The sequence below is a fragment of the Prunus dulcis genome, chromosome 5, assembly GCF_902201215.1.
Source record: "Prunus dulcis chromosome 5, ALMONDv2, whole genome shotgun sequence".
NCBI lineage: Eukaryota > Viridiplantae > Streptophyta > Magnoliopsida > Rosales > Rosaceae > Prunus > Prunus dulcis.
This window is the reverse complement of record NC_047654.1, coordinates 2,918,033-2,935,023: the sequence shown is the minus strand read 5'-3', so window position 1 is coordinate 2,935,023 and position 16,991 is coordinate 2,918,033. Positions and strand designations below refer to the sequence as shown.

Sequence of the window (16,991 nt, the reverse complement as noted above, 5' to 3'; positions counted from 1 at the left end):
AGATATTCAGTTTTACTCAACTGTATTTGATTTCATTGCTTTTATGCGAGAATTATCGAGTTCGAATATGATTTATAGATAATGCCTTGAGTTTAGTTTGCTTTAAATGCAGAATACGTATTTAGTTTTATTTCACTATAAACAATGGGGGTTAGTATATGCTTAGGTTTTTTATGAACCTTTATTTTTGGTCCACTCACACTTTCAATTGTTTTGCGCCCCCAGGTTATAGCGTGCACAAGACATCCACCACCGGGCCATCTTGACTTCCGCACCTTCTGGTTCAAAAGTGTTGGTATGTAAAACAATTAAGTGATCCGTAAGCTATCAAAATTTGCTCTGATATATTGCCCTAGAGAGGGAATGGAACTTTTGACAAGTTTATTGAAGTGCTGGCTGTTGGTTGTTGGATAATTATGCTTGTTTGACAAGTGTAAGTTTTGGGATTGAGCAAAATATAGGGGAGACTCTGCCGAAATTTCGGTAGAAGTCAAGGTCAAAATTTTAAGAAAAAGGGCAAATAGGTCTTTTGTGCCCGACATTTGCCAAGTGTCGGACACGCACAGGGTTCGACTCGAATTCCAAAGCGGAATTTGATTCGGGTCCTGTCATTTGAGGCTTCTGAATTTATTTGTTTATTTTGAAGTTTTTCAAGCTAATCATATAACTCATAATAATAAACAAAAAACTGTCTAGAGTTTTAAATAATGATAAATTATGCATATATTCAGTACCTGAAAAGGAAATTTGGTCTTGTTCAAAAATAGATCAATTAGAATAATATGTGCATGTGTTTCATTGCTGCAAAAATTACTGATTGTTGGTGGACCTTTCAAATTGCTATCATTCTTTTGATTTATTGCTGTAAAAATCACTAATATGTGCATGTTTCATTGCTGCATAAATAGACTTTTATGCATTTACCTGAGCGGTTATCAGGCTTTCTAAATGAAGGTTGGTCAATGAAGTGATGATTTAACTCAATGCTCATTTAACTTGAAATCCTATTGGGGAATTTGCAGGTTTGTTAGAAGCAGGGCAAAACTCTGTAATTGCTACTCAAATTAGGGAGTTAGTTCAAGTTGACCTAATTGTAAAGTTTGATTGGGACTTTGATCACTACTTGGAAGAGGATCTGCTTGTTGCATTGAGGTGACAACCCCTTAATTTGTTTTCAAAAAATAATTTTCCTAATTGGAATCACATTTTCCATTATAGATGGTGTGTCCGTGCTTGCATGTGTGAGTTTGTGTGATTGCAAGTGATGAAAATATCCTACAGCATAATTAAAAATGGGCACTAACTATATGGGCTTACTTGCTTTGGGCTTCCAGGCTGCCCCAGCAACTCCCTCTACCATTTTTCTTTTCTTTTTCTTATTTTAATGTTTGAAACAACACAAGAAGAAAAAGAGCAAAGTAAAAGTTGTAGGGTTTGGATAACCTTTGATGTTTCCTATCGGCTGAAATTTAAACCTATTTTTCTAGTGATCAAATGTTTAAGTGTGTTGATTGAGAAATAAGTGAAATGTGAATGATCTTTGAGCTCCAAAACTATGCTTTCTTGCATGTACCGAAGGATCAAAATGGTCAGTACGCTTCGAGAAAGTATTTAGAGAGACGACAGCTCAATCATTGAGTCATTCAAATTTTTTTTTTTTGTGCACAATTTCATTACTAAGCATTTCTAATTTGTTTAATTTTTATTATTGAAATGATTTTTTAAGAGAAACATAAGAGATAAATGATTTTGATAAGTAATTATTTATTAGGCGTTTGAGATCAGAATGCCGACATTTTTCCTAAAGTGTGTCACACTCTCTGTAAATTGGCCTTATATATTTACACACACATCAAAGCTGAATTTTGAGTCTCACTCAATTCTATTTACATGTTTGCTAGCTGTAGAAGTCTCTTTCTTAAGATTACATGTTTGTTACCATACAAACGTACAAAGTCTCTCTCTCTCTCTCTCTCTCTCTCTCTCTCTCTCTGAGATTATTTTTTTTCTTTCTTGAAAGGAGAAAGAGAAAAAATTACAAAAGAAGCCCAACGATCGAAGTCCACCGTTTTAACACCAAAAAAGAGTATGATATAATGTCAGGAATATGATCAGCAGTCAAAAAATAATGCAACAATTGTGAGTGAGTGGCAGGCCAATTAGTACGAGGACATTATTATTATTATATATACGGTTGTAGATTAAATTTATAATTAAATATATTTATTCAAAATGCAAAGCAAAAGTGGGAGTTGGAAATTTTGTTGGGAGGTCAATGAAGTTGACAAGAGAGAGAGAGAGAAGGATGTGAGATTGTAATATTCTTAAAATCCAGGGGCTAGGAGTGAAGCCGACTGTCAGAAAACGTTACCTGTGATGTTTCTTTCTCTCCTCTCTTTCCCTTTTTTCTTTGTTTCTGACACTGACTCAGAGTTTATTTTATCTTTAGCCCAAAGCCTGTATTGAATCATTCATTCATAATTACTTGCTTTTCAATGCCACGATGTGACGTATGCTGTTTAAAATTTAATCTGTGCATGCATGCATGCATGGTCGCTGGTCGCTGGTAGCTGAGAAGATGAGACCACAAGGGATAAGGGGCCACCATTGACTATTGAAATTGGCAACTATGAAGAATCCTATGTAATTTAACTTGGACCATACAATTGTTTGACACTAAATGAGTATGATTTCATCCGAAACCTAACGAAAGAAAAATTATTGTTATTCATACGCGTATTTAAATCTCCCTCTTGTTTTTTGGTGAAGAAACGGGACTAACGCCCAATAAAGAAACTAAACAATGACTCCATCTTGTAGACTTCAAGTAAATTCTCACTAAGAAATGACTTAATACTGTCAGGAGGTTCATGAAAAGTTGACAAATCATACTCAATACATGAATCCAATTCAATTAGTTTATGTGTTACCATGTTGCACTCACGATATACATAATGAATAGAACAAACCCAAATTTTGTTTATAAATTAAATCTCGCTATTTAATTCTTTCTATTAGTGAAAGCGAATTAAGAGCCTGTTTTTAGAGAGAATTAGAAATAGTGAAGTGTTCTTTGTTGTGAACTTTTGACTGTCTGCCTTCTCCCATTTATAGAGCTTCCTAGCTGACTCTTCTCTTGGGCCTACAAGCATGGGCCTATGAGGATACTATTTGGGCCTGCAAGCAAGTTTAATCATGTTGAACTATAATTAACTTAAAAACTGCACCGCCTCATGCATGAATTATTTCTTTCATAATAGTTAATCTTCAAACTAATAATATTAGATATGGTGTACAAAAGCTACCTAGGTATGATAAAACTAAGGCAGCCCAAATGCTAACAGGGCACTTGAGATATTTTGAACTATCCTTTTCTTTTCACTTGTCAGCCTTATTTCTTTTGCACAACATTGTTGATTAGAAACTAATACTATGAAGAGCTAAATGACAAATAAATAGGTCCCGTTTGGTGGGCTGACTTGGACTCGTCGGGATGAACTTTAAAGCTTTGAATTGGGTTGGTTTGGACTGATTAGGTTTTGAGTCTAGTCTTGTTCATTTTTGCACCAAACAACATAATGGAATTAACTTTAGTTATTTTACCTTTTTATTGATAATAATCAGATGCACATAATGGGTAGTAATTGCAGAAGTAAGAACGAGAATAAGTTGGACCGTGGTTTTTTGGTGCTGTAAGATAGAAAATTGGAGATTGGGTCATAAATGCTGAGGAAGATGCGTTCTCTATTTATCCACAGCTCAATAGAAATGGGCTTGGGTTTTGACACTCCTAAGCAGCCCAAAACCTCAATTTCTTGAACCTTTTAATGAGCCTCATCGATCCTTATAACCATCCACACAACAACCTGCTTAGCAAGTCCCGTGCATGTATGTGGCTTGGGCCTACTTAAGCTTGTCGGGTGGTTTAGCATAGGATAATGTATTATTTTCTTGGTATGATATGTACACTATTTCTATATTTATTTTATGGATAAATTCTCAAAATACAGCTTGGATTAACGCATGACCAATATTATATGTTATAATGAGCTTTAAACATTCTTGGGCTTCTCGTGACATTTTGGGTCTCAACAACCATATTATAATTTCAATTAATGAACAGTCTATACTATAAACCTGCATTCACGAAACAATTATTTAGTGAATAACGAATAATGGGTGATTATAAGTTTTTATCCATTTGCAATATTGTCTATCGCTTTGGCAATTACTCAATATCAGTTTGGCAATGCTTGTCTCTTGATTTAGAGATTATTGTCTATCGATTTGGTAATAATTTAGAATTATCGCAAAGCGATAGACAATAATTCCCCAAGCAATATGGGTTATTTGCCATATCGATAATCCAAAACTGCCAAATCGATACCCATAATTGCCTGATTGATACCCATCAATTGCCAAATCGATATACAGTAACTCACAAATCGATATACAACAAAGTCTCCTCCAACAAACCCTGCTAAAAAATGTCAACTACAATTTTGAACTTAGAGACCCTTACTATTGCTACAAAAACATTTTGGAAGAAATACGAACCTTATAAAACTCCAAACCCAATGATATCCAGTGCTTTATACCTTAGGAAACATTTGCCAACCAATGGAGGAGATACAAAACTTCACCACAACGTCATCTCCAACTCAAGGGGTGGGAACTCAAATTTTGAGTTTTGAATCCAAAATTTATCTCCAACCTATGTATTTTAAGAGGTGAAAATTTGAGATGAGTGGAATTTTGGGCGGAATTCTAGACTGGCCTGGTTTTGCCTGGACTGGAAATTTTTTGTGGACCCCAACCCATACTGCACAGCCCACTTGAAGAGGGAAAATGGAGTGGGCCTCGCGTGGTAGAAAGTAGTTGCTTTCCCTTTGCTTCCGCATGGAAAGTGGCAGCTCATCATTTGTGCTTGTTGTTTCTTTCATTTTTTTTTAATATTAAAGTTGCAACTTTAAGTGGCTCTGTTTTGTTGGAAAAAAAAAATTTTAAGTTGATGTGCATTTTTTTTATTTTGTTGTATTTAAAAGTGAAATTATATTATGTTTTGAATTTTAGATTTTTTAAGGTTAAAATGTTCAGAAAATTAAATCATAAATGTTAAAACAAAAATAATGTCAAGAAAAATTAACGATAAAAAAATTAAAGGTTAACAATTTTAAAACAATTTGAATAAGGTTGGTGGAAAAAATTAATTTGAGTCCTAAAAATACATGAATAGCTGTATTTTAGAGGGTGAAAATTTGAGTTTCAACATAGTTGGAGATGGTCTAAACTGCGACACCAATTTCAGTAGCTTCAGCACTTGCAGAGGACCAAGTTCAGTAGAAGAGATTTTTTGGGGTTGGAAGTTCAGGCACAAAAATAGTTTGACGAGCAAGGAAAGAAAGTCATGTTAACATTAAAATTCCATGCTTGAATATTGGCAAAAATTTGTAGAATTTAACTGATATCCCTTCTCCCCTTTCCCAATGATTGCCAAAAAAATAAAAAATAAAAAATAAAATTCCACGAACCCTTAAAAAAAAATAAAATAAAATAAAATTACCGTAGACGTTGCCCATGAGTTTTATTATAATTTTATTTATTTTTGTCTGAATACCGATATAGTTTTGTTGCAAAATTTCTCTCTTATGAAAAATAAAATAAAAAAAAATAAAAAAACCCCATTTTCTTGCATAGCAGGCATATCTCAACCTTCACTCACAGCACCACTTTCTTATCCAAGTTCTCTGTTTTCCTTTAACCAAAACCGAAATGGTGGATACAACAATTTCTACCATCACTTGCTCTGGTTTCAGTTTCTCGCAAAATCCAAGCAACACCTCACATCTCTCTTGCCTCCAGAAACTCTGCAAACCCAAATGGAGTTGTATCTCATTCTCACTCACCGACCTTTATTTCCCAAGTCCTCGCCTTTTGTTTGGAAATGGCCGCCACCTAAAGACCTCTTATAGTCCCAAAGTCTCCTCCCAGAGTCTCTCCACCATCCCCGTCCCCAGCAAGAACTACGAGGTACCCTCTCCCTTGCTTCTGTGAGAACATTTTTTTTTCAAAGAAGGAAAAAAAAGAAGAAGGAGTTTTCTGCTGTTTTTGAATTTTTGATTGAAAAATTATAATTTTTCATCCTAGGTTTTTGCTTCAGTGCTGAGTCTGGAGATGGTTGAATTACAATTGCTGAAAATGAGTTCCCTTTGCAAATTACTCACAAGAATATGAGTTCCTTTGCAACTTCTATTTGAACATATGTTGATAGAATCTAATAAGAACTCAAGCAAAATTCTTACATAGATTAATGATCCCTTTTCCTTGAGTGACTTATGTTTTTTTTGTTGTTCTTACACCAGTTGGATTTTATTTTACCTCATTACAGTTTCTTGATGGTTCTTCTGAGGTGGAATTGAGATTACAGCTTGGGGGTCAAAATATCCAAAGCACTAGAGATATTTTTGTGGATGCAAATGGCACCTCATTGACAATAAAAGTACAGCACTCTGGGTCTCTTATCACACTTATGGAAACTAATCATCTGTTTGATAAAATAAAGCCTGCTGAAACAATATGGTTTGTGAAACTTAAAGCACATGAAATTATATAACAATGTAGATCACTTGTTTAGATGGGTAATTCTTGTTTTGCGCAGGTATATAGATGATGATGAGCTAGTTATAAACTTGAAAAAGCAGGATCCAGAATTGAAATGGCCTGATATTATGGAGTCCTGGGAGTCTCTGACACTGGGATCTATGCAACTTCTGAAAGGAGCATCAATTTATATTGTTGGGGATTCAACTGAAATCAACCAGAAAGTGGCTCAAGAACTTGCAGTTGGTCTTGGGTATGGCTTTTTGTTCAAAACTATTTTGAAGAAAAGATTGGGATACATCTAATTGTTAATTTCAAGCTTCCCCAAATTTCACATGTAGTTATAATGATTCTGTTACCATTTTGTAGTTACATCTGAATAACTATTTAACTAGCTGCTAGTAAGGGTAGCTGTTTATAGTGGGAAGCAAGATTCAATTGCATGACTGTAGGCTCTGTCCCCATATTCAAATATCTATAAATTTTCCTTGGTTTGATTTTCTGAGTCTTCCTATATTCAGTAGTTTTCTTTGGTTCATTTGGTTTTAGATATACACCACTGAGTACGAAGGAGTTGCTGGAAACATTTGCCAAGCAGAGCATTGATTCATGTGAGTATTTTTTTGGTTCATTTGTCAAACTTCAACTCACTATCCTTTCTTCCTTTGATCTACAAGCTCATGAGTCATGACGTGCACATTATTGAAACCTGAACTAGCTGTGACTCTGTGACCAATGTCAGTACCATCCTTGTCATCTTTCTTCCCGGGGTGTGCACTAAATGAATCACCAAAATTTTAGGTTATGTGCAATATAAGTTCATAACTGTAGTAGAAAACAATTCTGTTGTGAATGATGAGGGTGATGGCTAACCAAGCATTAACGTAGTACAAATGTGTAAACAATTTATGTAACAATGAGTTTACATTATTGTGGTGGGCACTTGGACCTCTGGTGGTTGAGAGCATTTAAACCCCCCTCCCCATGCAATGTCTTAGTTTGAATCTCCCCTCCCCTTTGGTCTCCCTTGTAACTGAAACAAAAGTTTTCATTATTCTGTATTAGACCCCTCTGGTGCAAACCAAATGTGTCTACAACCTTTGATTTTCTTTTCACTAAAAAACAGGAATAATCCTTTTAATTTTCTACTATATGATTGAGTTCTTTCCTGTACTTATGAATTCTTATGAATTATAAATTGACTGTCTGACATTGGGTTAAAACAAAACAACATTAAAAGTGAATTTTGATTTTTTGGTGTTGTTTTCATTATCCTCTAAGTTTTTTTATGAATAAGTTGGAAAATTGCTTCTGTTCTTATCCAACCTGTGTTTTCTGCATCAGATCTCTATGCTGTCTTCATATTTACATATGATTTTGTCTTCCTCACTGTTATTAATACCTGCCTTCAATAATATTTGTATTTACCTCATTTATCCGTTAATCACGTCCTATGATATGCTTGTGGATGTTTACTTTACCCAGCACTCTATTCGAAAAAAATGATCTAATTGCTATTAGTTGCCCTGTATTTTTTTGATTGGAATGAAACAAGACTTGAAATAAGTTGATATAGTACAAAAACTATCACCTATTATTAACAAGTTTAATCAATTTTAGGGCTGCTTGCTGAAGGTTCTGACTCTGTAGCAGAAGCAGAAAGTGCTATATTACAAAGTTTAAGTAGGTACTATATGTCAATAGAATTTATTTTTCCTTTTTTTTGGGGGGGGGGGGGGGTGGTGTTGGTTGGAGGGGGGGTTTGAAAACAATGAGCTTTGTTGGTATTGCAGTCATGTTCGAGCAGTAGTTGCAACATTAGGAGGGCAGCAGGGAGCTGCTAGAAGGGCTGGTAAATGGCGCCATCTTTATGCAGGATTTACTGTCTGGCTGTCCCAAACTGAAGCTACAGGTAATTTCTCTTTGATCATTTCTTCATTGATTTTCTTTCGACAAGCAACTGGTACTGCTGCCATTATCTGTCATGCTTAACGTAATTGATTGTACGTTATTTTCTAGTATTATTAAGAAGCTATGCAGGCTGATTAGAGTTTGCAATAAACTTGATATGTTTTGTTCGTTTACCATTGTTCTCAAAAGCATAATTCATTGCAACTGAAAAAAAAAAAAAGCATTAGTCATTGTAACTGGAAAAAGAAAAAGGAAAAATCAGAAGTCATTGTAATTTGTAACAAGAACAGAAAAAAGTGTAAGTCATAAGGATGTGGATCAACAACTATTCTATATTTTACCATTCCCTCATATGTGGGTCTCTTCCCATCCGCACGTAAAATTCAACATAAATTGGGAGGTTATGGTTGCTTTAATCCAAACTCAGGATTTTCCACCCTAATACCATGATAAATTTTTCAGTTTACCATTGTTTATAGAAGTATAAGTCATCACAAGAAGGGGGCGAACAATTATTTTGTATCTTTTTGTCCCATACTTCACTGCAAATTCACGGATCTCTCCATTTTTTAATCACTTTCATACGTATCGGAGTCTTTCAATTTCAGTACAAGTTATGCTTGGATCTGTGTTCATAGGGGGTTTTCATTGCGGAGTGCAAATTAGTTATTCGTCAGGATATGTGAGCCTTATCTCATAGAATTGAGTAAGCATCGAACTGTTTAGTTGCAGCCTCTAATGTTCAAAATTTGTTTAACGGTCAGAATAGCTCTTCCTACTCGCGATTGAACATAAATTGAGTGGTTATAATTGCAAGAGTCCGACCTTAGGATCTCCTGCTCTGATGTCATGATAAATTTTGTTATTGTACCATAGTTCTCGAAAGCTTAAGAAGTTTGAATGTCAACCAATTGTTGTTTTATATTCCCACAAAACTGAATGAACACATGGTGAATGAACACTTCTTCTGATGTAGAACAGCCCGTAGGTTTTAGAGTAAACACTTAAGCAATAGAACAGAGAAGAAATAAGACATCAAGGAAAAGAATTAGAGGTCAAAGAGACGAAGGGAAAGGGAAGGAATCAGAGAGTTTAAAGTAAGGAAATTTATTCATTAATCAAGCCTGCCTTAAAAGATTAAAAGCAACTCTATTTATAGAGGCAAAACCCTTTTTAGTCTAGGAAAAGGAAAAGTAAACTTTAAGAAATAGGAAGGCAAATTAACTAGTAAGAGATCCTTCAACAACAAGGAATCTTTAAGAATTAGGAAAACTAATCCAAGTAGAATTAGGAAAATAATAATATGCATTCTGCATCATCTTCACTATTCATTCTCATGGCTGGCTAATCCATGTGTTTGTGGCATAATGAATGAATGGACACTTCTTCATTATTCACACTTCAAAGCTTGTTGCATTTCAGTTCCATCGTATGAATGGAGTCAGTAATTCTTTAATTTACTTAACAAAAATAATTTAGTTTATCATAGACAGAATTCCAATTTCCTGTTATACTTAATTTTCTTCTTTCAAGAACCTCCTCCAGACTTATCACCAACTGAGTATTTATACGATGTGGTTGGCCTACATTGTTTATATGGGTCATAGCCAGCAAACTTGTAGGATGGGGCAATATGCTGATCGTTGTAGAAACAGCCTTTTTTCTAGCCCTACATTGTTTAAACTTTGCTCCTGCATTAATATTGGTAGATGAAGACCTTTGGCCTGGGAGGATCGGTATAAGGGTACATTTTCTTACATGTAACTACCTCTATATATGTGCAAGCAGTCATTCTTACCCACAGATAGCTCTAGCCATTGGAACCAGGAAACCATCTGTAGCAATGATGATAAGACATTACAATTAATGAACTTAGGTGCCCGTGTGTCACACATGGGCTTTTCTTATGCCAAATTCTCTTATACTTCCCTGTCCATACCCAGCCATCTGTATAATTTCTGGAAGATAATGGTTCTTGTTTACTTTGCGTCTATAGGACCGTGTGATACATTGCCAGCTGATGGAGCTTCCGACAGATTGGTATTTAGGAAAGTATTGGGGTATTGCGTTTAAAGAGTTATTTAACATCTACTACAGAAAATTAATTTATGATAAGTAACCCATTTTACAGTTCTGCATATGACACCAGAGCATTTATTAGTATGAACCCACCATGTGGGTCTGTGTTGGCTAGATTGTAAAACATTAGGGTATCCTTCTGGACCTGCCCCCTCCATCAGCTGAAGCGCCTGGCTCAGCTTATTAAACCTGAAGCTTCCAATTTGAGTTATAGATACTTGTTACAATGTCAAAAGGTGATCTCAACTCAAGCTATAGAACTGATTGAGCATCAAACACATTTGTTCTCACTAATTGAGTAGTTAAAAACCAAATTTTGGGATTGAGGCGCAAAAGATAAATACTTCTATCAGGCATTGATAAAATGTAAAGGCAAAAATGAAGCATCTAGAGTTTATGAGTATGAGAAAAAGATAAACTGCTCTGGAACCATCCAATTCAACTCTAGATTTAATCAGCCACATCTGTAGTGGTAGCTCATTTCTTTGTTATTAAATTCAATCAGAATGTTTCTTCATAACTTCTCTATGCAGATGAAGATTCAGCAAAGGAAGAGGCCAGGAGTCATATTAAAGATGGCATACTAGCTTACTCAAACGCAGACGTGGTTGTCAAGCTACAGGGTTGGGATACAGATCATACTAAAAGTATGGCTGAGGGATGCTTGAGTGCCCTTAAACAATTAATTCTATCAGACAAGAAACTTCCAGGTAAGAAGAAATTAATGATATTTATCCTTTAGACATTGAGCTTGCTATGCTACAATGAGTGTTCATCTAAGGACTAACTTAAAGCAGTTTACGCAACTTCTTCTAACAAAATGCTAAAAATCGAAAGTTAATTAACAAAAACCCATTCTTGTTTATAGGCTTCTTACCAGGACATCTAATCCTGACTTTGGTTTGCAAGATGGGAAGCTGTAGTGGATGTCTAATTACATCTTCCTTATCTTTGACACAACTAAAATTACTCTGAAACTTAAAAACTGAATTAGGATTCTTTCACTGTCATAATGTTTATAACTTTTTTTGTGTTTACTGTGCACTCACTCAGCAAACAAAGTAGTTGTGCCGCTATTTGTTCTTTTTGGTCAGATGTGCTGTTATTCTTTAGGGGGTTTTCTTTAGACCCCAAATGTACTCAATTATTTCAAAAAATTATATATAATGAAGCTACTGTTTTACAATTGTCTTATCTTTTATTTTATTAACCCTCAATTCTTTTTTATTTTTCTAACCAAAGGAACTTTATTATGTTTTAAAAAAGCAAGAGAAAGCCATGGTAGATAATGCCTCTGTACCAAGGAGGAGAGAGGGAGAAGCCTACTAGCCGAGACGTCGTTTTTTTAGATTATTGTTCACTGTTTTGTTCAAGGGTAAGATTGGATTTAAAAATTACAAAAAAGTGGAATGTAACTAAGCAAATTTGGCTGACTACATAAATAGAACTGCACATATTTCTTCCATCAAAGACCTGTTGTTTTGAAGACCATGAACACTCTCAGGTACAACTGTATTCTATAGTAGAGTTCCGTTGCTTATGCCATTGACCTTAAATAAGATTGTGAAACCTCAAAAAGGTGGCAACTTTGAGAGTTGGTATTGCTTAATTTTGTGCGCACCCATTTGAATGACATTGAAATGAATGGTCAAATATAGATGTTCAACCCCAAGAAGCCTCAAAAAGCATTCCAAACAATACAAAGCTGATGTTGTTTTTATGTATGTGGACTGTCTGATGCCTGTTACTGACAATCCTTTTTGTTCGTGGTCTATTTTGAAGGTAAGAAGAGCCTCTACATAAGGTTGGGCTGCCGAGGTGACTGGCCAAACATCAAGCCTCCTGGTTGGGATCCATCAGCTGGAGATGATGTTTCTCCTAGTGGATTCTAACAGTAATTGCACGACATTAACGATTGTAGGACGATTGTCCTTGAAGATGTTTTGGTTGAGTTTGGACATAGCCTCGTATATGTATCTCACCGTTGTCTTTTACTGCAGATGCTCGTTTTCTTTTAAGTAAACCATGGAAAAAGAAATCACCTTTCTTGTAATTTGCTTATAGTTTACTCTGCCCGGATACAAGCTATCTTGTAAGTAATTCATTATCATGCAAACACAGGATACAAAAGTAATAGAAGCACCATTGGGAAACAAATCGAATTAGGTGAAATATTGACCTCATCTATCTCGAGCTTCACTAGTCTGAACTAGATCAAATCTTGTCTCTTCATGGTATCAGAGTCATCATGTCACAAGACTTGAGCAGCGATGTCGATCCTTCAAGTTCTTGTTCATTGTTTAAATGTTGTTCATAACTAGGTTCTTCGACAGTTTTCCAAATAATGTTAGTATTTTTGTTAAGTCAGAAAACTACGCCGTTGGAGGATGATAGAAGATGAAAGCTCAATATGGTCCCAACTAATCAATAGTCTTAATTATCCCTCGCTGGAATCTGTTTAGCACCTTAATAATATAATTAGGGTTAATTACAATTTTGGTCACTCGGTTTGGCTTGAAATCAATTTTAGTCACCAAGATTTCAATTTTTCCGATTTCGTCATTGTACTTGCAGTCGTTAACAAATCAGGTACAAGCCTTCATTTTCGTCAGTTTGGTAGGGGCTTTATTGTCCTTTTGTCCCAACCCACCATCAGAAGCTGTGTAAAAGCTCATTACGTAGAGAGAAGGGCTTTTACACGAGGAAATGAGCCCATAGATAGCCTATGTGCATTTACCAGTCTTCATGGCCACACGGCTATGTGGTTGATCACCAAACCACTCACATTCGCCACAATCTCTCTCATAGGGCTCCAAATTTCTAATAGTTTCTAACCGAAAAGGGGGTCAATTGGGATTTGTGCGGCCAAATTCCTAGGTTTTCATTGACCTATGACGAACGTGAGGATCCGGGAGAGGTGGTGCCGGAGCTGATTGTGAGAATTGGGAGTGAAGATGATGTTTACACCATAATCAACCGAGCATATACAGCCTCAAAGCGACTAGCACCAAAGGCAGACAAGCCTTCTTCCTTACCGAAGGAAGACACTCTTCCGAGGTGCCAGACACCTGCCGAAGCTCCCGATTGCTGAAGCTCCCAATTGCCGAACCTAATCTCCAGGACACGTGCCGCCACCACAGCGACTTGCACAAAGTCCCACATCGGAACTTTGTGCAAACCTCTCACTTCACTTCCCTATAAATAGTGAACAGTACCCAAGTAAAAAGGGTAACTACTTTCTCATTTTTACTGTTACTCTGCCAAAGTTACTACTTTTAGCTGACTTAAGCATCGGAGAGCCTTCGGCCGGCACCACACCTGTGTCCGAAGCTTAACGACTGCTTCTCCTACTTTGTCTTCTGTAGGCTCTTCCCTTACCGAAGGTCCTCACCTTCTCCCCTGCTGAAGACAATCCACTTCTCTCTAAGTTGACCTCCCAAAAAAAGCATCAACAGATGACAAAGGCAATTGCGGACCGGTTGAGGGGTTTGAGGAGCCGGTGGAGCCCTCTTTCCTTTTTTCCAAAAAAGTTAGCGTCTTTGTGGTATTGGATTCAGTTGGTATTGATGGTTATGTGCTTGGTTTTGTCGGCTGAGTTTTTTGTCAAATGGGTTGTGTAAGGTTTATATTGGAGTGTATGAATTTTTTGTTCTACGTACAATTAACCTACCTCTGGTGATTCTGCTACGTGAATGGTTTTTTTATTAATAGTTTGCATTGCTTTTATAAAATTTTACATGCAATGCGTTTCCTTGTTGTGCATTGCTCTCAGACTCTCTTGCTCTCAGATTCTAAGCTTTTACACCAAGAAATGGGCTTTTACACGGCTTCTGATGATGGGTTAGGACAAAAGGAAAATAAAGTCCCTATTAAACTGATGGAAATGAAGACTTGGACTTGATTTGTTAATGACTACAAGTACAATGACAAAATCGGGAAAATTAAAATCACAGTGACTAAAATTGATTTTCAGTCAAACCCCAGTGACAAAAATTGTAATTAACCCATATAATTATAATAGTAAAGTACCTTAAGGATTGAAGTCAATCAACACAACTGATAAAAAATCAATGTTTTATAACCTATTAAAATTTTGTTAATTACCATAATCACCAGTTAAGAATAGTGAACCCTTTGCATGTTTAGCCCTTGGTGGACACCTATTAGAATAAAAGAAAGGTTATAAGAATTAAAAAGTGACAGGACCCGCCCCGAATTCCTCGGAATCCGTGACAGATCCTGTGGTTTTTCCGACATCCAACTGATGTCAGGCCCACTTACTAATTAGAAACATCAATATCCCCTAAAACAAAGGAAAAGAGGGCCAAGGCTTCTACTGAAATTTCAGGGAGTCTCCCCTGAAAAATGGATTTTACCAAAAAAAAATTTCAACCAGTTAAAAACACAGTTTAAAATCACCAAACTTTAGCATGTACAAAGCACGTCACACACAACAAACAAACAGACCTCCAGCCTTATAACCAAACATTTTCTAAAACATTCTTGCTTTTGAACTCCTTTGTAAATCCATGCACCTATAACAAATATCGTAATAGCAATTAGAAAATACCTTTCTCCTTCCAAAATTAATTTCACACTTAGAACAATATAAGCACAGTTCAAATAGTTTATTTTGCGGCTGCACCTAGGTTAAACCCCATGCGACCTACGTACTCTTTTGTAAGGAATTAAGCCACACGTTACGACAAAAAGAATCACAATTTAGAAACATACATATATTGTCCAAGTAAAACCCACAATTTAATTTAGATTCATTCTCAACTTCAATCCACACAAGGCATATAACTAAATATTTTAACAACTCCTTTCTTTCCATGACTCAACTCAAAACCATTTCCCTATATAAACTAACAAATACTATGCATAACTCCTTTAAAACTAACCAATTACTCTGAAACTCAAGTTACTTTTTCAAAATCATTTCTTTCCCGCAACCATACCCTATTCAAGACGTATGTTGCAAAACAACACTGTCCAAACATCAAAACTATGATCACGCCTATGCAGATCACTCACCATGCACATGTTCAAGAAACCCCAACCCAGAAACGGATCCACATATTTTCCCACACACACACACACACACACACACACACACATATATATATATGCACACCTCATACCATCATCATATACCAAGGGAAAACAATCCAACACGGGGATTGTTTGACTGAACCACATGGAAGAATCCTCAATCAACCATGTGGCTAGGGAACAAGTTGTCCAACCGAGGGACTAGGCTCACCAGCCCGAACAGCAAAATCCTCAATCCTCGTGCGTCTGTGAAAAGTCCTACGCGCACAGACTGCCTGACTAAGGGCCTACAAAACACCCCGCCAAGGGTGTCCGGGTTCTGACGTATCTAAGTATCCATATCCACTGTTTTCAAGTATTAGTATCTAAGGGGTGATAGTACACATCATGTACCGGGGGAAAATAATCCAACACGGGGATTGTTTGACTAGACCACATGGAAGAATCCTCAATAACCATGTGGCTAGGGAACGAGCTATCCAACCGGGAGACTGGGCTCACAAGACCACACAATAGAATCCTCAATACTCGTGCGTCTGTGAAAATTCTTATGCGTGCAGACTGCCCGACCAAAGGCCTACAAAACACCCCGCCAAGGGTGCCCAGGTTCCGACATATCCAAGTATTCATATCCACTGTTTTTAAGTATCAGTATCTAAGGGGAGGTACATATGATAGTACACATCATGTACCAGGGAAAAACAATCCAACACCGGGATTGTTTGACTAGACTACATGGAAGAATCCTCAATAACCATATGGCTAAGGAACGAGCCGTCCAACTAGGGGATTGGGCTCACCAAACCACATAGCAGAATCCTTAATATTGGTGCGTTTGTGAAAAGTCCTACGCGTGCAGACTGCCTGTCAATGTCTACTACACACCTGATCAAAGGTGCCAGGATTCCAAAGTAACCAAGTGACCAATGTTTCCAAATAACCATTGTTTTCAGTATCCAAGAGCCGGGGAAGTACATATGATGGTGCATTTCACAAACCTATATATATAAAATAATATACCCTCCCTTAAATCAATTTTTTTTTCTTTCCAAATTCTCAATATTCCAATATACCCAAATATTTATTCATAGCATAGATATCAAACTCCCAAAAGCATAAATTCCACAACCCAAAATATTCATAGTCTCAATAATCAAAATAATATAAATATGCAAGACAATCCATAAAACACTTTCATAATCCAACCCCATATCACCCAATCCATATATTTTAATAATAACCATAATAACAACAATAATCCCTGAAAAAAAACCATCTCACATTCCGATAAAATCATAGTCAAAACATATATCAAATCTCATTTATGCATGCAATTCCATATTGGA

General features: G+C 36.3%; 1 protein-coding gene across 1 annotated transcript; it reads left to right on the top strand.

Moving 5' to 3' along the window:
- The first annotated feature begins 5,708 nt into the window (after positions 1-5,708).
- On the top strand, positions 5,709-12,762 carry LOC117628847 (probable inactive shikimate kinase like 2, chloroplastic). The gene is made up of 8 exons (XM_034361385.1): positions 5,709-6,030; positions 6,389-6,579; positions 6,659-6,853; positions 7,150-7,211; positions 8,221-8,287; positions 8,394-8,512; positions 11,124-11,300; positions 12,373-12,762. Exons 1-8 carry the CDS (start codon positions 5,773-5,775, stop codon positions 12,480-12,482), a joined length of 1,179 nt encoding a protein of 392 aa, XP_034217276.1. The 5' UTR covers positions 5,709-5,772; the 3' UTR covers positions 12,483-12,762.
- Positions 12,763-16,991: the final 4,229 nt, after the last annotated feature.

Excerpts from the sequence above, each read along its gene's own strand:
- LOC117628847 (XM_034361385.1), top strand. The coding sequence starts at position 5,773 with ATGGTGGATACAACAATTTCTACCATCACTTGCTCTGGTTTCAGTTTC. Across the intron at positions 6,031-6,388 it reads TCCCCAGCAAGAACTACGAG|TTTCTTGATGGTTCTTCTGA; the intron begins GTACCCTCTCCC and ends ACCTCATTACAG. Across the intron at positions 8,288-8,393 it reads ATATTACAAAGTTTAAGTAG|TCATGTTCGAGCAGTAGTTG; the intron begins GTACTATATGTC and ends TTGGTATTGCAG.